This window comes from Charadrius vociferus, unplaced genomic scaffold (genome assembly GCF_000708025.1).
Source record: "Charadrius vociferus isolate BGI_N301 unplaced genomic scaffold, ASM70802v2 scaffold340, whole genome shotgun sequence".
NCBI lineage: Eukaryota > Metazoa > Chordata > Aves > Charadriiformes > Charadriidae > Charadrius > Charadrius vociferus.
The window spans coordinates 3,257,796-3,285,444 of record NW_009646631.1 but is presented as its reverse complement, the minus strand read 5'-3'; the positions used below and the strand labels follow the sequence as shown (position 1 = coordinate 3,285,444).

The window sequence follows — 27,649 nt, the reverse complement described above, 5'->3', positions numbered from 1 at the left end:
CCATTAGTAAGGTAAAAAAAGCATACTAGCTTAGTATTAGGTACCTCGAAAAACATATTTTTGTCACAGGTTGTATGTAATAATGAAATACATGGACTTCTCAGCCTACTTATTAAAAGCATTTCCGTATATTAAACTGGACACATTTTTCTCAAAACTTTTACCTTTTTGTTGCACCTTTGTTGATGCATTGTACATGGCATTTAATAGACTTACCAGAGCAACAAAAGATAAGGAATAGAGATGGAGAATTAGCATGACAGTGACTGTTCTAAATGGCAAACTTTTCGTGGAAGCACATCTATGATATAGCATACGTGGCAAAGGGAAAGATGCGTAAGAGAATTTGACTGGGTTCAGCATACCATAGAGGAAATGAGCAAAGATGCAGCAACACAGGAGAAAGATTATCAATTAATAAAACAGAAGCTGCTCCAGTACCCTGAGTTGCATAACGACTCTTGAGGAGCACTGTGTCACTATGACACTAGAAAAATTATTTGTTGCACTTATAAGTCCTTCTAAATGCAAAGATCCAATTACTCACCAAACATTTTGAATACAGTGTAAGCCTCTGGACTAAAGGACTGGAGCCTTATTCAGCAGCTGTATTTCACACAAGTTTAAGCATAGAATTATACTAATGAGGGATGTCATTGACAGATCAACACACAAAGCGTCCCATTGCTGTGTACTATAAACCCAACATTCAACAATAAAATAATGTGATGTGCACCAAGACTTTAACTCATGAAGGTGTATTACTGATTGTAGAGAAACTGGTGTTAACTTGCGTTATTGCAATTTTATCCTGAATCTCAACACATTTAATACTGACTAGGTTTCAGTACTTGCTGCCAAAAACTTATAAAACACAACTAGTTAAGATTCAACAGCAGTGATTCACACACTCCAGATATTAACTGCTTAAATTTCTAACGGCTGTAGAATAAATAAGTTATATTCAAAAGTTGTTCAACAACCTTTGCTCCCTCTTTGCAGAGATGGCAAATATGTGACAAGAACACACACACATTCTATTTTCTTTTTTAAAAAGTTTGGCAGTACATAAAACACTATTTGTCCACAAATCAGTCCTGAGAATAAGGCTCTATTGTGAACACATTTCCTGATAGTCAGTCAACCCCTTTAAACATGCTGGCATTGATAAGGGTTGTAGCTAACCAGTCTTTCCTGTGATCCTTCTGTCGCTACTGTTCAAACCAGTAAAGCAGCATGCGGCATGACTGTATTTCCCTTCTGCTGCTACCTACTAGCTTCTTATCTTTCTTTTGCATAATTAACACTATTTTCTTTTGACCATATTTCTAAAATAAAATCAGACTATGCTATGAAAATTACAAAGAGTACATCCTCACAAATCACTCTACTGTATCAAACTTTTTAGGCTGACTTCAGAACCCAAGCATATGCGAATTATGTTGCCCAGTATGAGAAGTCAAAATTAACACACAATATAAAGCCAGGTTTATTTTGAGTAAGTGATAAAGAGATAAGAATTGATGCACTAGTTGACATTGTTTCCAGTGCTGTACGGAGTAGGAGAGGATCGCAACTGTCAGAGGAATGCTGTGTAGGAGCATGGGGTAAGCAAGTGCAAAGCAAGTAAAAACCACCATAGAACATAGGCCATGTGCCATTTTGGGGGGGATGGACAAGGGGTGTGTGTGTGTCTGTGGCTATATGTTAAAATCAACTTAACTTCTGGTTCACCTCTTCCTGGAAACTTTTGAAAATTAGTTTTTCAGACAATCCAAATAAGTGTAGGAATTATAGAGCATTTGGCTGTTAAATAGTAACTAGTCTCAAAACTTCACAGTGATATAGAGTGCTCTGTATAACCTAGCCATGCAATCCAAACCCAATATTAATTTTAGAAATCGTTAAAATACATTATTTTTTATGCTTTCCCATCTAAAATACAGACATAAGGAAGACATTCACATGAAGGTCAAACAGTTCCTTTGCCAATTCTCTCTGCATGATTTTTTTTCCTAGTAATACCACCAAAGAATTATTTAAAAAATGTTAAAAGGAAAAACAATACCCCAACTAACCAATGCCCACTTCCAGAAGACTCACTAATGTCTTCACCTACCTGCTACCAAAATAAAACTCAGTATTAAGCCAATGCAGGCTGAACAGTCAGAACCTAACAACTAATTTTTTCTTTTAAACAGACTCTTGAATGTAAATGTTCCATTTAGTTGGTAACATCCAAAGAATAACTGTAAACACTTAATTGAAAGTACGCTTAAGTCAATAATAACAATAATAAACTCATGTAACCAAAAAAATGTGCTCACCAAGCTAGTCAAATTAGTTATTCAACGACTAATTAAAATACTGCGACTTCAAACAGAAACCAACACTCCTGACGCCTCCCAAAATAAGCTAAAGCCAGAAGGCATACCGACAGAGAATTACACAGGTGGCAGAGAGATGGACAAGAATGATAAACAACTGGTGCTATCAACAGAGAGATCACTCTTTGCACAGGCTGTATCAGTAAGCAGGTACAAGAGCTTTACGGGCTAGACCAAATGATCCAGTGTTTCCTTAATTAGGTTTTCCTTGGTTTAATTACCTTAAAGGCCAGAACCACAAATGTTCTCCCAAGGACTTATAACAGAGATTGCAGCTGATAACCGTACAAACATAAACCAAATCAAGATAATCCGGTGCCAGGATCTATGACTATGGAATAAATCCACAAATTCAGCCAAACTCAACAATATCTACGTCCAAAAAAAACTGACAGTGAACCCTCTAGGGATCAAGTAGTTCATCATCATTTTGTTGTGCCTGTGTGCCCTATATTCAGGCTAAACTTCAATTTAGGTACTGAACGCAGAAAATACATTGCTCCGAATTTCTTGTAACTCAAGTCTAAGGCATTAAAGAAAGTAATTGTTCAAATTTCTGCATAAGATTAGTATTAGTGGTAGCCAATGAAATTATGGAGCAGCAAATGCAAGAGGCTGTCATAACACATTTCTAAAGATTCAATTGCACATCAGTAACTAGTTCTGACAAGGGACGGACGTTACTTATCAAAGAAAATCTGGAACCACTGTGATTATACATCGAAATAAAAATAGTCTCTAGTCTCCCCAATCACAACAGCAGTCTAGCATCAAATCAGATCCAGAAATTCCTGGATCCAGGCCAGGAACTCTCTATATTCTTGTACCTTGTATTCTTGAAAATGCAGCTGAGAGAGATACTTTTTAATCTGAGGATGTTTATTTTAAAATTGTTCACTTTTATACATTGTTTCTCTGTTTCAGTGATACCAGATGAGTAGTAGGTACATTCCGAACAAATCTGTTTAAAGCAAACCGCCTGTGCATACATGAATCTGCAAATTCACGATTTTCCTCACATATTTGCAGACTAATGAATGAGACCTACACCTCACCTCAAGAGTTAACATCTTTGAGGAAAGTAATTAAGTGGATCTTTGGTGGTTTCCTACATATTAGGAAAGCTTTTTGTTTTCCTTATTATTACATCAATGTTCCCCTTCACTGTGAGTTGGAAATGGTCCCAAATTATGACCTCTTAGACTGCTATCAATAACAGCATTTTACAAACAGCCAATTACTATCTGATTGCTCCTTAAGAGTCTTGTGATACTTAAAATATTGGAAAGAAGAAAAAACGTACTTCTTCAATGGAGATACGTCATCATCAGCAGAGTATTAATTAAAGCGGGAAAATACCCAAGATTTTTACTAGACAATGCACAATGTGACACGAAGAACATATTCATAGTAATATGATGCTGTTTCCTGAAGACACATCTTCCTTGCATTTCTAAGCAACTGTCTGTACAGTGCTATGCTTCATTATTACCACTTCAGGTATTCGAAGCGCAAAGGGAGATGACGTGATAAACATGAAAGTTGCCTGCTGCTGTTCTTTCTCTGAAAGACTCTCAAAGTAGGGGGTTAGGGGGTGGCATTACATAGAATGTCCCCACACACCACAACAGACCTTCAGTTTCACTACTAAATTAATAGAAATGGAACATATCTGAATTTTTTATTATTCAACAGAAATAGAATGTGACACGTACAAGTAGTTTAATTCACAGGATATGATTTAAGTGATCATCTGTACTTCATCCTGCAATTTCACAGTCATAGAGGAGGAGTTTTACAGCCTGCCAAAAAGCAGGTCCAGGAAAATGCTGCTGCAGAAATTTTTTTATAGTACGATAGATCAAAATTCATAAAAAAGGATGCAAAAAGAAATTCAGCTCCAAGTCTGAATTAGTTGTTTTCAAATTAATTTGGTCAAGAAGAAATATAGTAACACAAAATGTACAAAGGAATAAACATGTATTGCCCAAGCATGACAGAGAGGCAGAAACACAGTATTTTTGATACTCCTAGTAAACTTGATGTGAACATATTTTTCCTTTCCATTGCCAAACCATCTGCCTACAATTAGACGCTGTAATTCACCTTGCTAGCAAACATCTAGCTCTGAGAGTGCAGCATTGGCATAAAGATTTTCACCACCTTTACCGCATAATTTTATGTTGTAATTCTGCCATTAAATTTCATTACCTCTTTAATGAACTCCAATTCCTCTTACTTCTCACCACCTAAAGAGAATTCAGCAATGCACTAATATTGAAGCTTTCAAACCTGTGACTTTATGTATTTATTTTCATTGATGAGCTTTGGGAGTCTTATCTACTGCCACCGACTACACCGAATTATCTTGCAAGAACAGAGTATTACTATTTGAGCACACTTTTACATGTTTTTACTTATTGTTCTCAGTTGACAAATGTATTCTTTTCCTCAGTATGATCAAAGACATTGGTTGAAGTTGCATTGTGCTCCCTTCCTCACTGTAAGATAAATTCCTGTAACAAATAAACCTCCACATACTGTGAGCATTTATAACTAAATCAATAGTAACCAACAGAAAATGAATACAATCACTGTCTTAGAGGAAACGGAAAAGTGGAAACAACACAGAAAGGATCAAGCTCTAATTCAAAATGACTGACACGTAGTGTTCCATTCTTCTGTGATTTTGCATCAAAAAAATAAGCAGGCATTCAAATGAATAGAAATATGTTATGTTAGCCAGAGGTATGCAATGCCATTTTAATTTCAAAGCAATTAAAGAACAAAATTTTAAGGTAGAGATGCAATGCTTTAAGGTTATTTTAATTAGTCTTCTAAACTCTGTTTCAGTTGGAAATAAGCTGGAACCACAAATGTCTGGAAAATAGCCTGATTCAGAGATATATTCCTTCCAGAAGACCATGTTGATAATCTAGTTAGATGAAGAAGAATAAAAGAACTAAGTTAACTGTTTCACTGCATCTTAAAGTACATACTCGGAGCTAGAATGTACCAAAAACTTATCGTGTAATGAATTATAGACCAAATTAGCAGACAGAAAGAAAATGAAAAATAATGGGTCAGGTCTATGACTCTCAGCATCCGTCCAGCCTCAAGCCCCCAGTTCTTACCACATTTGAGTCTGGTCAGGACCATTTTTGACTCCACAAATCAAAAAACTAAACAGGACGATTGTGTTATACACACAACAGGAGAGTTTTTATTTGCTAATACCATGCAACTTGGAATAGAGTTAGAAAGAGAACGTGAGATCTCACAAGGAAATTAAGTACTCCTTGTATATTACGAATGATAGAGACTGACAACTGGAGAAAACAGCGTGTGTCTATATCTGTGTTTTAGTTCAAATTAGGAATCAAGTTTCAAAGCAACTGTCCTCAGCATCTTTATCTACTGCACTTCAAACAACATTAAAAGGTATCTTGTAGCATACAAACTGGATTTCTGTTCAGTTAAACAGTAGTTCCACATACTAATAAATATTTAGTCCACAGGACCAGACTAGAGTTAGGCTAAAAATAAAACTGCTCAAAAAGCGCACCGTGTGGACGCTAGCTCCTCAGCACCAAGCATTTCCATTCTACAAATCCACTACTACTGGATGGTACTATTTGCCATGTGAACAGATATGAACTGCTGTTGCAGCTTCTCAAGAGTTCTTTGAAGCTAGCATACACAGTAGAACTGTTGCCAATAATATATATTGCAAAAAAAAAAAAGTTATTGAAGCTGTATCTTATTTTGAGTGGAGAAGAAAATGGTGTTGCAATACTCACTGCCAGATTATAAATGACCCAAAAAATAACTCAAAATCAGAATGTTACTCTGATGCCTCAAGCTTCTCCTAACAGATGCTTTTGCTAGTTCAAGCTAGAGGCCCTTGCCCAAACGATGCTTCAGTAGTAGCAATAAGGTACTTTCAAGATTTGTAAATCCACAGTCAAGCAAGACTACTTTGGAAGCTCAAGGTTAGGGATCTTTCCACTCCCAAGCGCTCTTACGCTTTTCTCAAAATTTCCATAGATTCTTCTGACACAGTGACCTCTGACTTGTGGACAGGACAGGCATATTCTACTACTTTGATATCCAGCAGATTATTGCATACTAGGGCTTAGTGACAGGCCCAGACCGACTAAGCATAAATACCTAGAAAAAAGGCCTCTTGTTCCTGAGACAATAAACGAACCTTCTAAGACTGGGAAAGCTACATGTCCTATGTCACATATCAAGGTACTTGCATATGGGCAATACAAATAACAAAAAGAGAGTGTTTAAACACCTTCTAAAGAACCAACAAAGCACACCTGTGTGATTGAGAAAGCCTACAAGGACAAAAGCAACTTTCCTTTCAGCCAGAGCAGACTGAAAAAATTGAGAAGAAATACTCGATGCCTTTGATGCACCACGTAAAAAGGATCACGTGAAAATGCTTTTCAAATTTCAAATACAGATACCATACACACTTAACCAAAATCACATATAGGAAAACATTTAGGGAAAAGTTCTAATTGTCAGAATTTCAAATTTGCAAAACTAAACATAACTTCCAGAAACCAGAGAAATATCATTCTCACTGGAAACTCAGTAGGCACAGCCAACACACAATAAACTGCAGTTATGCCACAGCAGAAACATCTTCCGAGTCTGTACACACAGTTTAACAGATCACAATATCAACTGCACTGTTACTCAAGCAGCTTTTAATAGTCCAGTATAAAGAAAGCCTTTATGTGCAAGCAAGCAACATACTGAATTTAAAGCTGCCACAATCATCACAGGAGAACTGTTTCTCCAGAAATTGGTGAAAATCTGCCTCAGCAGCACTTAAGGCAACAGAAATGTGATCTTGCAGCCTGTGAATACAGGTATATAGGAACTTGGAAATAGTCTCTGTCAGTTCAAAAGCAGCTTACAAAGATGAATGGAGTTTTGTGGAAGAACATCAATAAGTGGTACCTGAGTAACACCTGAGTACAGATGGCTATTAATGATTGCCTACCACAAGAACTTGGATAGCTACAATTAGTCAGCTACGTCCAAGACCCACTCCCTCTGTAAGAGAAACCTTTTTAACAGAAATTTATCAGCTTGTAAACAAATGCAATCTCGGCCAGGGCACAGCATTACATTTTAAATAACGGGGCAAAGAGAAAAGAATCGTTTTCGCTAAACATTTCTTTTATTCTCTGACATTTATTCTCTGTCACTTCCCAGTAGACTGCTTACACTCCTCTGGGATTGTTTTCAGCTTCACAGTATACTACTTCAGCTCCCCAGAGTGGCTGCAAAATGGGCAGTAGAGGGATGTGAAAGCAATGAATGAACTCTTCAATGTAATCTTCACACAGATGGTATTTTTAAGGCTCCCCACAACAGTCTGCCCATACATAGCCAGGTATTATATTGCTGGTGACAGAATTAGTTCTGTTTTCTGGGTTCTGTTCTACCTGTGGAGCATCCAGAAGGCATTGTGATCTTCTCAACAGATGCATGTTCACACCTACATCCCTCTGGTTTGGTTGGAAATTCTACACAGGCAGGCAATTTTTACTACTCTATAGAAAGGATACAGCGCTACAAAGTGGGGGAGACAGAAGAAACCCAAGTGGATCAGCACTGAACTGTAAAACAATGTATCGGCAACCCATTTCACTATACACAGAAGCTGGAAAATACAAAGCAACTTCTCTTTATTTCCTTCCTGAAACGCTTCGTTAAAAAGGAAGAAAGAATAAAGAACAGAAACTGGAAACAATGTAAAAGGATTATTTGCCTATGAAGATCTGAGACTACGCTCTGCAACCAGGTTACAGAAATACAGGAGATGGAGCTATTCAGGATAAAATCCCTACATTATCTGTGTTTAAGAGTTCTCTGTCATCATTAGAACAGTACCTTTGCACTATATTTGTAAGGATGAATTACAGGACAGGCGAAACATGCTGTATCTTATGAGTGTAGAGACTTCCTTCAGTAAGAAGTCTATAGAGTTTTGAAAGTTGGTTGTTTTGGGTTTTGTTTTTTTTTTAGAGAAACTATTTTTAAAGGTATTTCTGAATTCCAAGGGCTTTGATGTTCCTCTCATAAATCTGCATAATCATATGTTAATTTCTAAAATGAACTAACCAGATTTTTTTCACTAATGAAATGCATCACTTCAAAACTTTTACTTCAACCTTCATACAAAATAATTGCACTGCATATTTTTCAGCTTACATGGAAATTGGGCAAGTTCTGCATCCATGTCATTTGTTAACATTTTCTTTATTTCTACTCTTAACTTTATATTACGCTACGAAATTCCAAGTACTACAATACAAGACTGAAATATTAGCACTGAAATCCTGTTTCATTTACTCTGAGGGGAGAACAGACTGATGTCTACATTTAAAGTATCAAATTCTACTATAACCTGAAATACAGGCAGTGTAGCATTATTCCAAAACTCGCTCTCTTTTTCTCTCTTCTGTATTGGTAGCTTCAATAAATATGCAGAAGACTATGGTCTGTTTTTCTCTTTTAGCTAACTGTGGGAAAGAGAAGGGCTCACAAAATGGCAAACAAGTTGAGTAACACGATATAGGGGAATAAATAGTCAGTAGGAAAAGGAAAAGGAATTTTTTTTATTAGAGGATTTTAATCTTACCGTGCTACAACTAAAAACTGGTCAATCTGACGGTCAGTAAGGGGGCTATCTGGATCCCATACTTTTACTTCCAGCTTTGCCTGTTCTCTGTCATCTAATTCTCCTGTCAAAAGGTAGATGGGACAAAACACTTATTACTCACAATGTTTTTCTCTGTGTATTTCTTGTACTATGTTTAAAAGAGACATTGTACATTTTAAACACACACACAGTACTTAACAATCAGCAGTTATCCACTTAAATTCCATAATGCAGCATCATTAAAATAAATATCTTCCCTTAACATCAGCATTTCAATTTAAGGAGGCATTCTTAGGAGGTGCAGTATCAAAGAACTTTACGAAAATGTGATTATAAACTTGAAACCATAATCTAAGTAACCACTGGTTTCTCTAAATTGCTTCTCAACTATATCAAAGTTATTGTTTCATGTAAGCCATATTAAAATTAATTTTACACTTAACCAGATTTAGCAATTAAATTCTATCCAATATGTATTCTATGCCCCCAAAACAAAAATCATTATGAAAAAGTGCTACTACATTTAATCATTTTTTTCACCTCTTGCTCTCAGCCACTACCTTATCTGTATTGTTAACACGAATCATAGTACTGAAATTGCTGTGTATGTTGACTAGTTATATTCTCTTATAAAATAATGTATAAGGCTACAGCACAAGAAAGTCACTATATACTACATCATGATTTCCCAACTCCATTTGTCTGAACAGAGCAATGTGTGTACACGCACATGGTTGAAAAAATGGTGATGGGTTCATTGATAATACCCTGCATTTTGGTAATTCCCTGTATAATTTGCCCTGTATTCATTATCAAAAGAGTATGGCATTTGTACTGCCTGGAAGAACAGTGGAGCGTGAAGACGCTACAATGATTCACGTTCATAGGGAAGCCTAAAGCTTGGCTTGACTACTACACCAATAACTTCTACATCAAAATAAGAACCCAAGAGAGGCTGATTAGGCAGGCAACACATATTCTACCAGTATAAGAAGATTTACCTATGGGATGTGGCCAACACATCTGGGGACACAAACATACTATGTCAGCAAAGTTAGAATCGTTATTCTTCTTTGGTATTTTAGAATAAGAGTACGTTCTTCCTTCAGTGAACATGAGAAAAACTCCAACGTTTATTCAGATGCCAGTACTTTTATGAGCTACTACAAGAATAAAAACCTGTTCTCAAATACAGCTGTTCCGTTTTCTTTGAAAATCTAGGCTGCATAGGCACCTCTCTGAGCACACAGATCACTTTAGTCTGTGTTATTTCTTATGACTTAATGAAAATAGCCAGTCTAAACACGCATAGTATCATCAAGACATGAAATAACCTGTAGGCTTAAGAGTCTGGAAGCAGACTGCAAGCCAAGCACCGGCTTTTCTGAAATCTGATCATATATGGCAAGTTTCTCTGGCATATTCATTCTAGAAGGAAATGAGAATGTGGTATATATTTATCCCTACCAAATACACAAGTTAAAACTGCACCATGTTGTCTGCCTAATGTTTCAGGAACAAATTTCACAGTCACATTCTCAGAAAAACAAAGTAAATTACTTTCTCCTGATACACAGGCAAAAAAGAATTGTCTGCCTGATGTGACTTACGCTTTTAAGATAATTCACATCCAGTACTGGAAACAAACTGTTAATTTCTGGCAATCTTGGTTAGGATTTTTAGGTCTATGAACTTATTCAATGGACTACACACTTGTCAATACATTCATTTTTTCCATCTGTGACAGACACATTGTGGGTGAGGTTCTACATTTTATAAATAATCTCTGAGCACTTCAATCTGTTAATACATAGTTTTTAAATATCTTTAATGTTAGTTAACTGTTTCAAGACATCGTATCCTGGAATTGTAGCAGTATGGCAAAACCCAATACTCAGGCAGGGCATACTTCTCACAAAAAAAGCACAGAACAAGTATTCAACCGAAACACATCACTGTCCTCAATCAAGTTTGCAAAAAGATTAAAAAAACTGCAATACTACACCTCTTACATGAAATAAAAGTAAACGAACAATGGTAACTACAAAATGTTGTCGTAACTCTTGATAAAGGCAAATCTGAAATATTGCCAAGCAGTATTTTGTAATGGCAGTAGACGTAAATAGGATACGATCGCAGGAATATATATACCAAAAGATTCCAAGCACATACAACGTAGTATTTGCAATATTAAATATTACTGCAACAATAGCAGATAGAGAGGTTTCCAGAAGATAAGTGGTCTCTGCCAAACTGCACTTACAAAAAACGCTTCATTCCTCATTTTCCATGTAAATGGCAGGATACTGTAACTTAAACAGGAAGAAAAGTAACCTAAACAGATCAAATCATGAAGGCAGTCAAGTGGTGCTGTAGAAATCACTGAAAAGTTGATTTCAGGAATAAAAATTTTGTTTACTTCCTTTGAATGTGCTGAGCGAATCAGTATAGGAGGACCACATAAAATAAACAGATCTTCTTTCCAGAGGTCTTCTTTCAAACCAGTAATTACCAAAAAAAACCCTGTCTTCCTTGAACTGTCTGTACTCAGTTATTCATGCCTGTACCTTATACTATAGGATTTTTAACATAGCAGACAGCTTTAAAACTACAACACAATTTCTGTTAACATCTCTATGTTAATGTTTTATAGTGTTGAATTTGAGACAGATATGTAAGACATTCAAACTGAACAGGTATCAAAGTTGCCATAATATTCATTTTTTATACAGCAAATTCCAGGACACAAACAGAATGGGGGAGTTTAACTTTTAACACTTTCAGTGTTGCATCTGATAAGGTTCTCAGGTTCTGCTTTACAAGTGTTACTTTCCCTCACCACCACCAACATACCAATTACAGCTTTTGAGAAGTGCTAGGCTATTTTTTCGAATGGCTCGTATGACATACCACTGTATCCAATTTATTTGCAGCGCCGCTTGTAATTTTCTTATAGCCAATCTAATCCTAAACATTAATTTTACTGAAAAACATTAGTAGATGCTCAGAAATATGCCTGGTTTTCTCCTCATCAATCATTCAATGCTTTACTTTTCATGGTTCTCTTTTAATAAAAAGCAAAATGCTATTTTTTTTTTCTGCATTTCAGTTAATCATTTTAAACAAAGGAAAGCACGATCTGCCCCTCAGAAAACAACTGTAAGAAAAATTTTACAAAACAAAAGTAAACCAAATGCAACTTTTAACTAAATGAAGTAAAGATGAACTACAAGAAATTAAAGATCTACTTAGTCGGTCTTTTAGACTTCATTTTCTGCAGATAAATAGCCCCAAGGTAATTAGTACATTAGCTTAAGCATGGTTCTATCTTGTTCTCATAACACACCCAACTATAAGAAAATAACTTGCAATATGAACATTTCTTACAGCGCAATTCTCTTAATTTTACAGATACATAACAATGCTGCAATACTGTATCCTTTTAAGAAACTGAAATACAAAATCTATAGAAGTTGGATTTTTTAAAAATGGCTTTCAGGGAAACAATGCCAATTCCACTTTAAATGACAAACAGTTGATGAGGTATCTGACTAAAAAATAGCCAGGAGGACAGTTTTTAGAGACACCACTTTTCAGGTACAATGTCTTATTTTTGCATTTTGCATAATTTGCATTATTTTTCAAAATACCTTTTTATTCTCCTTTTCAAAAAATAATTTAGTTTGTCACTGCTAAACACCTGCAGTGCTCAGCTTTGAGTGAATCCATCTCTCATGATACGCAAAATAGAGATACGATGTGATCCGTAATCACATGGGACAGAAAATCTGTAGCTGGAATTTTTTGGTCATACTAAGAAGGCAGACATATCCATGGACAGCAGTTGGACACCAGGCTAGTAGTTTGTGCCACAGAGTTCCTTCTATTATGGAAATTCATTCATGGATTGATACAATCTCTTGAAATCAGCCAGGAGTTTTGACTCATGCATTAATTACCCAGACTCGCTAGATACCTAAGCACATAAACATGAAGGCATTTGTAGATGCTTATAGTCTTAAAGCTTGGCACAGATGTAAGAAGTAAATTCACTGACGCCGTCTTTGTGCCTCAGTTTTATACCTGTGAAACAGGAATCTCTCTTAGCTACATTGCAAAGATGCAGGAGAGAGAATCTTGTCAGTTCTTAGCCTCCCTTAGTCCAGTTCAGTGTGCAACACAATGAAACTTCTGTTACTGAAATACGGGATCAGATTTTTGTCAGAACTGTTGGGCAGCAGACCCACTGCAGGTAATCCTCAATGTCTTTTTGAACATAGCTTCATGTGCTATATAACGTTGTAAAAATAGGGAACTAATCACTGAAAATGAGGCTTCAATCCATGAACCACCTTCTCATGCTGCTATTCAGACTGCTTACCTGCAAAGGTTTTCTCTCATTTATAGATGAGAGAAATAGCATCTCATTGGATTTCCTCATACTGTCTAGCTATGAAAAAAGTTCCAGACATTAAGACTGTCTGTCTAAAGGAAAAAGTGAGCCTTGTCCTTAAATGAAAAGTTCATTAGTGCCCCTCTAAAACACTCAGCATATTTATTCTGTATAAAATTAATTATACATTCATACACAAAGGTTAATTATCACAACACATCACACAGCTTTTAGCAAACAACTGATGGGGGGGCAGGCACAGTTTAACTGAGAGAGCAGGTTACAAAATGTCAAACTAATTGCCACTGGGAAAAGCAGTTTTACATGAAGTATAGGAGGAAAGACATCTTTCAGACGGATGTACCAACTCTATCTACTGACACTTTAAGAGTTCAGCTCTGCATAAACTGAATTCACGGTAAACAGCTAGCTGACTGTTGGTCTTAACTAACAGATATCACGACCATTCTCACTATAAAAGCCCTGCAGACACAGAATTCTTTTTTTTTTTTTTAATGATTTGTGATTCTCACCAGTACTATCAAAAATCATCCAGACAAAGAAGTTCAAAAACTTACACTCAACTCTGCAAAAAATAAAACTGAATTACGTGCAAATAACTCCTTATTAAAGTAACACAAGAAAGCTTAGATTATTTTAAAAGTGTAGGCAAAAGGAAATTACTTGTTTACCTTTCAATGGCAGAACAATTCCCCCCCTTAGCTTGCCTGACGTGTATATTCAAGATTTCAATTAGTCATTCACATAACGAGTTGTATATTTACACAAATCTTACAGTAAAACTTCATTTATGAACCTAATGCATTTATAAAGACAAGAAATTAAAAACATAGACTACATAATGACTACATGTATATAGACTACAAATGAAAGTTATTGGGTGATATGAGCTCATTATTTGTCTACAGCAGTTTAAACTGCTACTGAGCATTTTCCAAGCCAATAAACCATGCATAGTCCAATCGCCTCCTACCCTCCAAAGCTCTAGTCTATTAGAAAAATTCAGTCATTCTTCACTCGAAAAATCCTTTCTGAATGAAAACTGCCTCCAACTCCAATGACCTTAGAGCTCTCTCAGTGCTCAACCTTGCAGTGCTTAGAAATCAATCACTGACGATCAAAAGACAAGATCTCACAAAGCACTCAAAAGAGCTTTAATTGATCACGTTCTGAATTCCTAGAAATAAACAGAAATAATTACGAATGGGCTCAGAATAAACTAAACTGTAACCCCGCAGTAATGACAAACTTTTCTATAATGCTGCATCAAGAATGACTGGCTTATGGCAATGTCCAGTGCTGGAACAAAGGAACAAATGAGGCTGCTTCTTTCCCAAAACCCTGCAGAACAGTATGCAAAAAGGATCTTCCACAGAACAGAGAACATGGAGGCGTAATGTCCTAAACTCATACCATTACTCACTTGATAGTCTTTATATTAAATCACATTTAGGTACAATCCCCACTGCTACAGAAATGAAATAATAAGAAGTCCTTCCATTTTAGCTTTTTATGGCAATTCTAAAGGCAATGACCTAAATTAATATATTGCATAAAACTACAAGGTCATCTTCAGTTCAAAGGCAAGGACAAGTACTCAACTAATGAAAAGATACCTGAATTTCACCTTTATTTTGGAATTGGCTTCTTGTACTCCTTCGGTATCTGTGAATAAACGTTGACTTGCACCAAAGTTCCCCGCCCCTCACCCCCATTTGACTTTTTTTTTTTTGGGTTGGTAGACACCGTGCAGTGGTCTAGCATTTATTTCAATCTGAATACAGAAAGATTGCAACAATTTTTCTGAATTCCTGAAATAACAACACATGAGGTAATACATTTTTCAGGAAAGCACAGTGAAAATTATTCTGTGTATAAATAATATCATATGAGTATTAACAATATTGATAATTCTTGTTTTGGAAAGAGGGATACCACAATGCACAGACATTGTATTCTTCAAAAAAACCACCCACTAAATTAAAATGAAATCTCTAGCCCCGTAATTTTTTTTTAAATAAACTTGATGCTAGGAACATGCAAATTCCCTTTGCCTATAGTATTCTAAAGATAAATAGGGTTATTCATTTGCCTAAATTTAAACAAAACATAATTTAGAGTAGAACTTTTTCTTTAGGATGAAATGTATTTTGACTTATTCAAGTGTAAAAAAAACACATTTCATCTGCATTTGGTATTTGTTTTTCATCTTCTACAGAATAAACTTAAAGAAAATCAGACTTGCAGTAAAACAGCAAAGGAAACAAAAATGTAAACTTACAATAAGTCCATTTAGGCAAAGTTCCTGAGGTAGTAAAAAAACAGCAAAGGCAATTAAACCCCAAGATGTTTCTGCTTGAAAGGCGATTTGAACACTCACTGCGATACATTATTTGGGATAATAAGCACATACACGGCACACAATAAATAACTGTACCCTTCGTAAGGCTGTCTACGCGACAGAACTCATTTAGTATTTGAACAATCTCAGCCAAGGCTCTACAGCTATTATTAATAAAGAAATCTTTCCGACAGCAATCATGCGCAACGTTCTACTGCAACAACGCAGCGCAGATCATGCCTAAGTCTCCTCAAGAAGCAAACGACAGCAGGAGATCTTGGCTCTCTTGTTATGAGGACTAAAACTCCAACTGACTTCTGCTTTAGTATAAAGCAAACTAAAGAAAAATAGACCTGCTTGTAGAATCAGGGCAGGGACAGAGAGGGGGGGAAAAAAAAAACAAACCAAAACTCTCCAGCAATCCCCAAGCAGAACAACTCGAACAACTCACCTCAACTGTTGAACAGTTTTTATAAGACGTAATTGCTAAACAGCACATTTCCAACTCTTCTAATTTATTATTTAACTGTTAATATAGACATGAATGATCCGAGAACTGAAGCTCAGGAAATTTCCATTACCACATTATATAAGAATACTGTATTATACGTATACAAGAAAAGAACCACCTTAATCTATGTAAGTGCTTGTTTGATCAAAATTATACACACACTTAAAACCTCAACGAATAGTACTGAAAAGGCAACAAATATTTTTAAATAACATTAAAGACTTCATAAAACACTATGCAAAGCTTCCAAATACCTAGCTGAGTTTCTGCAGTATATGTGGCTACAACCCTAAACTACAGATTTCCCTTGCATTCGCAAGGTTACGCAGAAGTAAATGAAGTGTTTACTGAAAACAGGCACAGAGGCCATTTACATGTGCTTTGTTTGTTTAATTGATAGTAAAAACTGGTAACAGTCTATAAACATGCATTTAATTGCCCAGTACAGGCAAGAATGATGTAAAGGCTATTACAATCATACTAAAATTTGACATGAACGACATTGTAAAGAGTGTTTTACTATTTGTGATTATCATGCATTTGACAGTTAATTATAAAAAATTTACTCCACTGAGCTTATTAACAAGAAAAAAAAATCTGCAAATCAGACAAGTGACTACCATATTTAAATTTGCTAACCCTCAAGAAACAGTTCCTTCTTTTAGAAGTATTATAGTAAAACTTCTCATGTTAACTCAAAGTCAAAAAGTGCAACCAACAGAAACTCCATTTGAGAACAACATATAATTGAGTACACGTAAACAGGAGTTTTATTCTGGTGTATTACCTTTGTCGAGATTGATCTCATCTAACCTTAAACATCCTCTGATCTATTTGAGACAAATCAAATCTAGGCAACATTCTTCTGCTCTGACCATAAAGGTCAGTCTTACTGGGTTAGCACAATCACACCTTTTCTGTCTCGCATTCTATTCCAATTTCAACAAGTAGGAATTCCTGAATCTCCTTGTTGTATCTATTGTTCCACAAATTCCTTCTGAAAACTCCATTAAAATACAAAGCCATCGTCTTTTAATTGAACCAATCACCCTCAAAGATCTCTCTGCTTCTGGCATATTCTGACTGATATTTTGAAATGATCATTTATTTTACTGCTAACTTACTACACTTTCCAACAACTTTGAAGCTTCAATGCATTTTACACTGAACTTGGTGGAACAGATTTCTACAAGGTTCCTAGGCATCTTCTTGAAGCAAATGCAAGTTAGGCATAAAAGTTTACTTTTATACTTGCTCCTGAAGATAGTTCTGGTACCAGAATTTGAGCTTTGCTTTCTGCTGTATAGATCCCAGTAAGGTCATCTTGAACTGACAGGAAAGCTGGTTTTAAACAACAGACTACAGACACACAAATTGCTGTATGTGAAACAAGAAGTGCGCAAGCTACTACACAAACGAGTTCCTCCACCCCATCCACAGAAGTACTTTATAGTCAACAGCTTTTGCCATTAAAATCTTTTCTTCACATGCCTACATACTGCTCAGCAAAGAGCCTAAAGCTGCTGCTGTTGTCACCTTCTGGGTGCACAGGAAAAGCAATTCTTTCTTTGATGGCTGTACCTAAGCAACTGGGTTTAAACTAAATCCACTGATTTATTCTTGTAATTGCAACTTGGTTCATTCACAAAGGAAACATTAACTACTTCAGGACCACGTGGCCTCAAAATAATCAGCCCTCATGATTTCTTAAAGCCAGTTAAAACAGAAGGCTAGACATACACCGTTTGTGAAATACTAAACTCAGGAAAAAAGAGGCAATATTTCCCCAACTTTATTTTCTAAGTACTGCCTATTGTATTAATGTGTCCAGTTCTGATATACAGCAGTTGTCATAAGACTGATCACTTAGCACAAATTACAGACCATATTTTCTGAAAACTGATAGGACACAGACACAATATTTGTTTACCCTGTCAGACACTTCTCAGAGCTTTCACATTAGCTGTCTTCAGAGTCTAACAATTGCATGACTCTCCAATTTTTCATACTTAACTATTAGAATACAGAATATTCTAATAATTATTCGTATTGCCTGATTTTTATCTTCTCACAACAGAAAGAAATCACTGCAACTAAATCAATGTTAATAGATATAATCCAGCACACAGACTTTTGACAAGAGCATCAGTTGCACCATTCAAACAACTCCTGCAGGTCTCTGGCTAGCACGAGTGATTTTCAAATTCAGCAGTGGTTCTTCCAAGAAATGGGAGTATTATGTACCATGAAGTAACAGAACATATCCCTCCTCATGAGATTACAGATGGGTTCCACTATCCTAAAACATATTTTTAATTTATTACATGAAAACAAAATTTTAGTGTATATGGGAAGCATTTAAAGAACCAGAAAATACAATACACTGAGTCTAAGCATCCTGTTACTTCAGAACGGTAAGAATCCAAACAGTATGTAGATGAGTTTCGTATTTGTCTCTTTAGTTGTAACGATTTTTAAACTTAAAATCCTGGAATTCCAATACTCCCAAACATTAACAAGCTTGAACTCCGAGTTTAACAGTTTCTATCTGAAATGCCTGGTCTATTAAGAACAACATGCTCTTACACCCAAGTTGCAGTAAGCAAAAAAAAAACCCAACACCAAAAAACAAAACAACCAAACAGAAGACATTAGGGAATACTTCTAAAGGAATCACTTTGTTCTTTTTCAAAACAGAATAAAGTTTTAAAAGTCTTGGATAAGAGTTCTCTGAACATCACTCAAAATTTACAGCTTAAATTTCTCCAACTGCTCCCCTTCTTCCTATTAAGCGCTCAGCTATTTGAACTCCATTAACTCTAAAATGCCTTGCCTTCAAGAAATGGAATCGACTGCACAGCAAGTGCTATTTCTAGGTGCTCTCTAGATCTTTTCAGATGTGCAATAGGGACTCTGGAGTTTTATAACAGTATCTTGAATATATCTTATAATTTTATTTATTAAAAAGAAAAGAAAAGTTTTGAACAGAATGTCTTTCCTACAGGCTAATTCTTCTTCCGTTTCAGAGACTCCAATTCCTCTTCCTCTCTATGTCTTAGTAAGGGGGTAGTCCTCTTCCTTGACAACTCCAAACTCTGTACTGCTTTAAATGGCCAGAGAGTAACTAACTATGTCAGATTCCTGCTCCATAAAGAAATTGCCAGAATACAGTGGTCTCCTTTTAAACATACATGCAACAGTGAAGCAGCACTTGGCTAGGAACAGGACTGCAGCTGGGAAGGGACATTTGCATGAGAAAAATTCCGTGCAGCAGTACACAGACATCCCTGTAACAGTGAGTCTAACTAAGATCAACCCTCTGGGCTAATTAAAACAGGGATTTGCAAACAGTTTGCCGTTACTGGTGGCAGTGCTCAATTAGGACTAGCAGTACTCAATATTAGCAGCCAGTTCTCTAGATAAACCTTTAAACCCAATCATTCCCCCCCACACCTGTCAACCTCTTGACGCATGTCTTCTTCCATACATCTCTGCATGAAGACTAAAATCTCATTTCCCACCAACTGCGAATCAACCCTAACCCTTCACGTACCCATCATCACGTTTCCTACTCTGACAAGCCCCTGTTTTGCCCAGTGATCTCTAGCTCCACAGGACTTGCTCAGCACTCAGCATCCGTACAGCGCGCACTATGAGCAGAGCCGGATGAGCTGACACAAGCTGCTGCTATACACACGCAATGAGTTAGCTGTAAATCATTCTTACCAGATGCTTTCCACTGTTCAGAAAAGCACGTGCACACTGATAGCTGCAAACAGCTACCACTGTGATGCTGCCCACGATAACATGGGTTGGGAATCTCTGAGTGCCCAAAGACACCCATCAACCACCCGAACAACTTAAGACAGGTTGAGAGAGTTCAAGTTTGACTTCCTCTACAGTTTACTTTCTAGCTGGTGGTTTTGTGCTAAATCTCAGAAATTACCCCATGTTCTTACAAGAGAGAAAGAAAATTTTTAAAGGTTAGTGGTTGCTCTGTTAACTGAATCATACTATGCGTATGCTATACTTTTTCTTACATTGCAGTTTTATAATCTAATTACACTGAAGAGTTTTTGGTAGGTATTAATGCTGTTGTCTTAACAGTACTGTTTGCACTTCCTAATCTTTGGGTGTTCTTTTTATTTTTAGACTGAGATTTGCTAAAAGCTCAACATATTGTCTCAAGCCTTTATGGAAAAGTCAGCTGAAACTGAGCATGTTAATGGCAATGACTGAACAGATACAAAAAAAGTAAACTACTACCCAGCATCATCACTGGAGGGAAGGTGACTAAGCAGCAGTTTGAGGTTTCTCTTGCAGCTTCTTTTAATGAAAAATGACTGTAGGTAAGCACAGAAAAAGATCTGGCCTAAGATAATCTTTGAAGCAAAGGTGCATTGATTAAACAACTGTTCATTCACGTCATAAAAAGCAGAAGACCGTGGGCTGAATTTTGTCAGTAGGTTGTTAAGCTGGAGTACCATAGTAGCATCAGTTCAAATTGGGAGGGATCTCAGGAGGTCTCTAACCCAACCTCTTCCTCAAAGCAGGCTCAGCTGTGAGGTCACACCAGGCTCTATCCACTTGGGTCTTGAAAAACTTTAAGGACAGAGATGACACAACCTCCCTAGGTAGTTGCTACACCACCTGACCATCCTCATGGGAAAAAAAAAGATTTCTGTTCATGGCCGTTCTGAACCTCTCGTTTCACATTATGTCTGTTTTAGCTCATCTTCCCACTACACACCATTGTCAAGAACCTGTCTGTCTTCTCAGCAACCTCCCCTCAGTCACTGGGGGCTGCTGTCAGTCACCCCCTTGAAGCCACCTCTTGTCCAGGTTGAACAAGCTCAATTCCCTCAGCGTGGCCTTGCAAGTGCTCTAACCCCAACAAGCCTGATGGCCTCCACTGAACTTACTTCAGTTTATTAACAACTGTCCCACATTGGGGGACCCAAACCTGGATACAGTATCTAGATGTGATCTAATGAGTGCTCAGTAAAGGGGGATGATCACTTTCCTCCATCTACTGACGATGTGCCAAGGGACACAGCCCACAGAGAATGCTGCTGGCCTCCTTCGCTGCCAGGGTACACTGATGGCTTACATCCTCTAGCTGTCTGCCAGCACCCCAGGGCCTTTCCCACAGAGATGCTCCCCCCAGTTCCTTCATCCACCAATAAATTTCATATATTTACAAAATACATGAATCAGAGTACCTTCATATGCTGTAATTCTCCCTTCAGCTAGAACCGAATTAAAGTCAAACGCCAAGCCCCAAAGGAAGAAAACTTTGTGATTGAGACACACTACAAGATATAAGGTTAATTATTATGTTTTTAGTCTTGTCACTCTTCTTTCACCCTCCTAATTGGTACAACATTGCCCAAATTTCAGAGGGCATTCAAGTGACTAAAGTTTACTCAGATAATCAATAGAGTCAAAAGGTCTCTAAACTATCTAAGGGTCTAAGACCTTGGCAACGTGATGTTTAAAAAGGGAGCAAACGAGAAATTCAAGTTAACTGTTAGCAGAGAAATCAAATTAATTCTCTGCATTTGTGATGACTGGACAAAACTCAAGAGGTTCACATGCTTCATGAGAGACCTAAACGAAGAACTACCTCAAAATGAAGCATCTATAGGCAAGGCTACAGAACTATTATACAATATGAACATTAACAAGTTATTTGAGTTTGAACAAGCACCTTCAAGATTTCTACAGGAACTCCAAGATACAATAGCTACTAATAGTGACACACGAACTCAAATCCACTTATGTTACCTAGGGAGTGGAAGAGGGTACAGGGGCTAAAGCGAGAATGTAGGCAACTAAGCACCATCAAGACTGACAACTACACTAGCCAAATTAGTAGAAACTGCAACAAAGACATATTGGAGATAGGTCAGCATGCCTTTTATAAAGAAAAAAAAAATTAAATATCACACCTCACATGCTTACTGAAGTTCCGCAAAGAGATCATAGAGATACTTAAGTAAGCTCAAGGTGACAGCCTCCTGGATTCCTAATAGCGTTTAAATGCAAGTTCTAAGAAAACTACAAAGCCACAAGAGATGTGATTGTCTGGATGGATAAACAGCTGCTGTTCTGATTCAGCATGGTTGTTCTTAAAATGGTTAGCTAAGTTTTCTTGAAGATGCCGATTTCAACAGTTAAACGTCTTACATTGCCTAACAAAGCAATATTCGACCAAATCCTGATATACGAAAGGTTCATTCAACATCAGAAAATTTATTTCAACATATTACACTTATTCTTTAATTTTCTTTAAAATCATAGGAGATAATTATTTCGCGTTTTATTTGTTTTCTTGAAAATCCAATTTCGTATTATTTTATTTGGTTGGGGGTTTTTTTAGTCAGAGAATTACTCCAATTAGTTTCACTAGACTTACATATCATGACCAGAATACATTCACTATGAAGTTCTTTGTTAGATTTATTTAGAAAATATCCTTTGCTTCAGAAGTTTTAATCAAGTTTTGACAGACAGGGGAACAATTATTGACCTTTGTTGGCTTTGTCCCAGTCTTTCCACCCAACTCACAACCCTATGAATAAATAAAAGTAAGCTATTACTTAAGAAATTACTGATTTGGCCAATGAGGTTATTTTAAACACTTGGCTTCCCTGTCATCTATAATAACACTTTGACTGAATTTGTTTAGCTAAGCTGTCATGCATTTTACTATGTGACAAGTACCATTAGACTTACGATAGTATGCATGAGGCAGAAAGGCTAGTGCACACACATGAGAAAAACAATTTTTTTAATGCATTAAAAGAAATCCTGTAGAGCAAAATAATTTTCTTTTTCCCAGTTAGTCTCATTCTTAACCATTATCCTACTTCATGAACTATATCCCTCATACTATGCTAGTACTTCTCTCTCTCACATTCCTCTGCTTTCTAGTCAACCACATAACACAACTTATCACTGCATCAGTTGCTCCACTGCTGAGAAATACTGGTTGAAAAATCAGAATTTAAAAACCTTTGATTTTAAACAGATCAAGTTGTGAGACAGGGAAGGATCAACATTCCATAGAAGTCTCTGAAGTATCTAAACTGATTTGCCTTAGAGCAATTTCCCTGACCTTCCTCATACTTTTATTTCCCTGTACACAAAACAGGACTAAATAAAATCTGTTAGTTAAAGGTGACAGCAATTTGGTCATATACAAAACAATTTATAAAAGTATGCCTTTTAACCAAATAACAATGATAATCATGACTTGCCCAAAGCAAAACTGTATAGGGGTTTTTTGTTGTTTGTTTAGGGTTTTTTGTTTTGGTTCTTTGAACTTAGTATTTTGTAAGCTGATGATCAAATACAGCAGATCGATGCACCAGACAGCAGCTTCTGGCCATCACACACAGAGAACCAGGTACCTCGCTCCCAGACTGTAGACTAGGGATGCTTGAAATGAGATACCCTCTGTCCAAATGTGTGCTTTGGTTCTCTGAGATAAACCTTTTTATTCTTGCTTTGTACAGAAGAGCAGAATGTTACCCAACACTGGAAACAGACTTGAAAATAAAAACCTGCTAGATTCACAGAATAAGTCACTGGAGAATGTGTTGTTAAAAGCAGAGAAAGGACCTTCTTTACTATCACACTAGCGAGAAGTTAAGTCAGTGCTGTAGAATATAGTCTCCTGTTCTCCAGTGTGGTAAGAGCAACTGAAGAAACTCTCAAAGTCTTCAAGTCTAGAAAGACTGGGGAGAGAACAAAAGGTTTCATACCACCATAATATCATTTGAATCCAACAACTTTGATCACAGTTTTAGTTCCAAAGATGCTCATAACAGAAATCATAAGAGACTGCTGAAAGAAATCTGGTCTGGTCTTTGTCCAAAGTTACAGATTTACGTTTAGTGAAGACTAAGCGATTTAGCTAAACCACTACAAACAAAAGCAGTATAGAAAAACAAGGCTGAGGCATTTTCAACCAAATTTAAACTTTGTTTATATTTTTTTACTGTTAACTGTGTAAAGGATATATGATTCAGTGTATCTTAAAGTGGAAAAACAGTTGGATCTGTAATACTTTATTATGTATCTTGATTTTAATAAACCTTTTAATCTTCTAAAAAGTAAACACACTTTTCATTTCAAAAATTAAAGAGAAATATGAAGTTACCAATTCACCCATGGAACAGGGCAGGGGGTGGGGAAGTATGCTGCATTATCCAAAGTTTAGCCTGAACACCAGGTTTTGGAGTATGTTTTATTCAAGGACAGAAAAATGGTAACAGCAATGCAAGGAAGAAAAAAATAAATCTATTCCCACAAAAAAAAAAAAAGCATATAGTTCTCAAATAAATGCTAAAAAGAAAAAAAGGCAGTAGTCGATTCAGACAGAACATAAATTATCACAGCATCGAGAAAATGCAAGATATTTTAATTTTTAATCTACTAGAATACATCAGTGTGTTTACATCAAAATAATTTAATGTTTACAGAAGACGTGGAAGGACCTTCACAGTTCAAAGAAGTTTCTTCATTTTTCAGCCACTTTGTAACTGGTCTTCTGAAAGCTAATCTGAACTGGCAAGCCTTCAGTCATTTGAATTGGATTTATACACCAGTACCTTTTAAAATAAAGTAACTGATGGTGTGTGAATCTTTGTTTTTTCTGTATCTTTTTTTAAAAAATGCCTTTGGGGATTTTCACATAACAAAATATGCCTACCAACAACCTTCAAAATGGGATACTTCCTTTACATTAAAATTGACATGACAAATTCTATGTGTGAATAAAGTTAGCAATGCTTTCTAATTTATTATATAATACTATTATTAGATGACATAAAACCTAATTTTTCCTCAAGTGATCCATAACTGCCTTAAAGGTGTCTAAATTCGTTCTTTTAATTTGACTGCTCTACGCTTTTAGTTTTAAAGAGTCATACATTAAGGCCTAATAACTTGGACATACAGATCATTAGCCACTTTTAAAAATACAGGCTGAAAAATTTATTTCAAGATTCAGAAATTTTCACAGAATACCATATTTTCCAACCATATCTATTTTATGCTATTAATTTTAAACATTGTTTTGATTTTTTTTCATGAATGAAAAAGCTTGACAGTGAATGGATTAACTTTCAGGCTGTCAGCTTACGTAAACACACAGTAACAGCTGAATCATCTTTTTCTTCTCCTCTGAGGTCAGAAGGCTACACTAACACTGAGATAACAATCAGTCAAAACTACAATAATCCAGATATTTTTATCTTCCTAAAACCAAGCTCTTTTTTCCACCAGCCACTGGAAGTAAGTGCCAATTAATCCAACTAAACTGCCGAAGCAGCGCTCTGTGCACTACCATATTTTTGGTTTGTGGGCAACTTAGGGTTTCTGAACCTTAATAACTGATGGACTATTATTGCCTACTAAAGACAGCAAGAAGACCGTATCACTTATTGCACTCTGGGGATCAATGGGGTATGAGGAAAACAAGACTAACACACAGTGAAATCCTGTCTTCATGATGCAAGAGAAAGATCTTCTATTCATTTAATGAATCAAGGATCTACCTCACAAAGTTAAGCTCCAGAAAAACTTAGTAACAGCTTTTAATAAATATGAAATCTAATTTTAGAAAAAAAAAATTTCCGGAAAAACATTTACTTTTTATGTAGTATTCGCTGTTCCATATTTAGACTCTGTCTTTAGTAATCTAAGTAGCAGAATTCAGTAGGAAAAGACTTCCTGCCTGGCAGACAACCTCAGCTCATCCTGAAAACCCAACTACTCAAACCAGCTCCTTCGGAAGCACATTAATACTTCCTGGCTACTTGATACACACATTGAGACGGTCATTTTCTCTCAGACCTCTGGGAAGCTTTCCTCTTGAGCATAGGAATGTCTACATAGTTATTTGTTTCCCTATGACAGGCACATTTGAGATCAAGAAGAGCAGTGTATCATATCCTAGTCAAAAAACTTGTTCTAAAACAAGTCTGCGCATCTTATAAACAAATCTGGAAAAGACTAGGATTCCTATTGTTTTTTCCGGTTATTAAAAGAAAAGTCATAATAATAATGCAGGTGAGCTACTACATGGCAACCATTGTAAAATACTCTGCAACTTCAAAGACATGAAATAATTCTTGCTTTATACAGTCTATTAAATAAGCTTTGTAGAAATAACACTTGTTTTGTATGAAAGAAAAAGTATAGCAGGAAAAAAAAAACCAGCCCATGATGAATGGAAAACACATCATTTAAAGTTAAAAATACACATATTTGGGGCATTCAGAACTCCTTTAATTTACTGCTAGTGGCATTTCTGTCACATAATCTTTTCTTACTAAGCAATACATACGAAGATTCCTGAAAATAGTATCTATGCCTAGATACTTCTCAGCACTAGATACTTGTTAGCACTCACTGTAGAATGCCCATTTCACCAACAAAACCAGTTCATTTTAAAATTTACTTAGTAAACATAATTGTAAACATACAGGATACAGGTACTTATGCTGCTTAAATAACATTCAAACACTAAATAAATATTTTGGTTAAACAAATAAAAGTTCCTATAGTTCATTTTAAAATTTACTTAGTAAACATAATTGTAAACATACAGGATACAGGTACTTATGCTGCTTAAATAACATTCAAACACTAAATAAATATTTTGGTTAAACAAATAAAAGTTCCTATAAAGCAAAAGACTAATCACAGAATGGTTAGGGTTGGAAGGGACCTCTGGAGATCATCTAGTCCAACCCCCCCGCCAGAGCAGGGTCACCTACAGCAGGTTGCACAGGACGGCATCCAGGCAGGTTTTGAATGTCTCCAGAGTGGGAGACTCCACCACCTCTCTGGGCAGCCTATGCCAGTGCTCCACTACCCTCAAGGTAAAGAAGTTCCTCCTCATGTTAAGATGGAACTTCCCATGTTCAAGCTTGTGCCCATTACCCCTCGTCCTATCACTGGGCACCACTGAAAAAAGACTGCTCCCATCCCCCTGGCACCCTCCCTTTAAGTATTTGTAAGTATTAATAAGATCCCCCCTCAATCTTCTTTTCTCTAGACTAAAGAGACCCAAGTCCCTCAGCCTTTCCTCATATGAGAGATGTTCCCATCCCCTAATCATCTTTGTAGCCCCTTGCTGGACCCTCTCCAGATCCCTGTCCTTCTTGAACTGGGGAGCCCAGAACAGGACACAATACTCCAGATGCAGCCTCACCAGGGCAGAGTAGAGAAGAACAATGACCTCTCTCGACCTGCTGGCCACACTTTTCCTGATGCAACCCAGGATGCCATT

The 27,649-nt window shown here is 36.5% G+C and overlaps 1 protein-coding gene across 1 annotated transcript in view; it reads right to left on the bottom strand.

Moving 5' to 3' along the window:
• MTA3 (metastasis associated 1 family, member 3) overlaps positions 1 to 27,649 on the bottom strand; it is a gene marked incomplete at its 3' end in the record, with an annotated part of 113,314 nt that overhangs the window by 35,766 nt on the left and 49,899 nt on the right. The window contains exon 10 of the mRNA XM_009888670.1: positions 9,058 to 9,160. Within this exon, the coding sequence (XP_009886972.1) occupies positions 9,058 to 9,160 (103 nt within the window). The remainder of the gene's footprint in view (positions 1 to 9,057; positions 9,161 to 27,649) is intronic.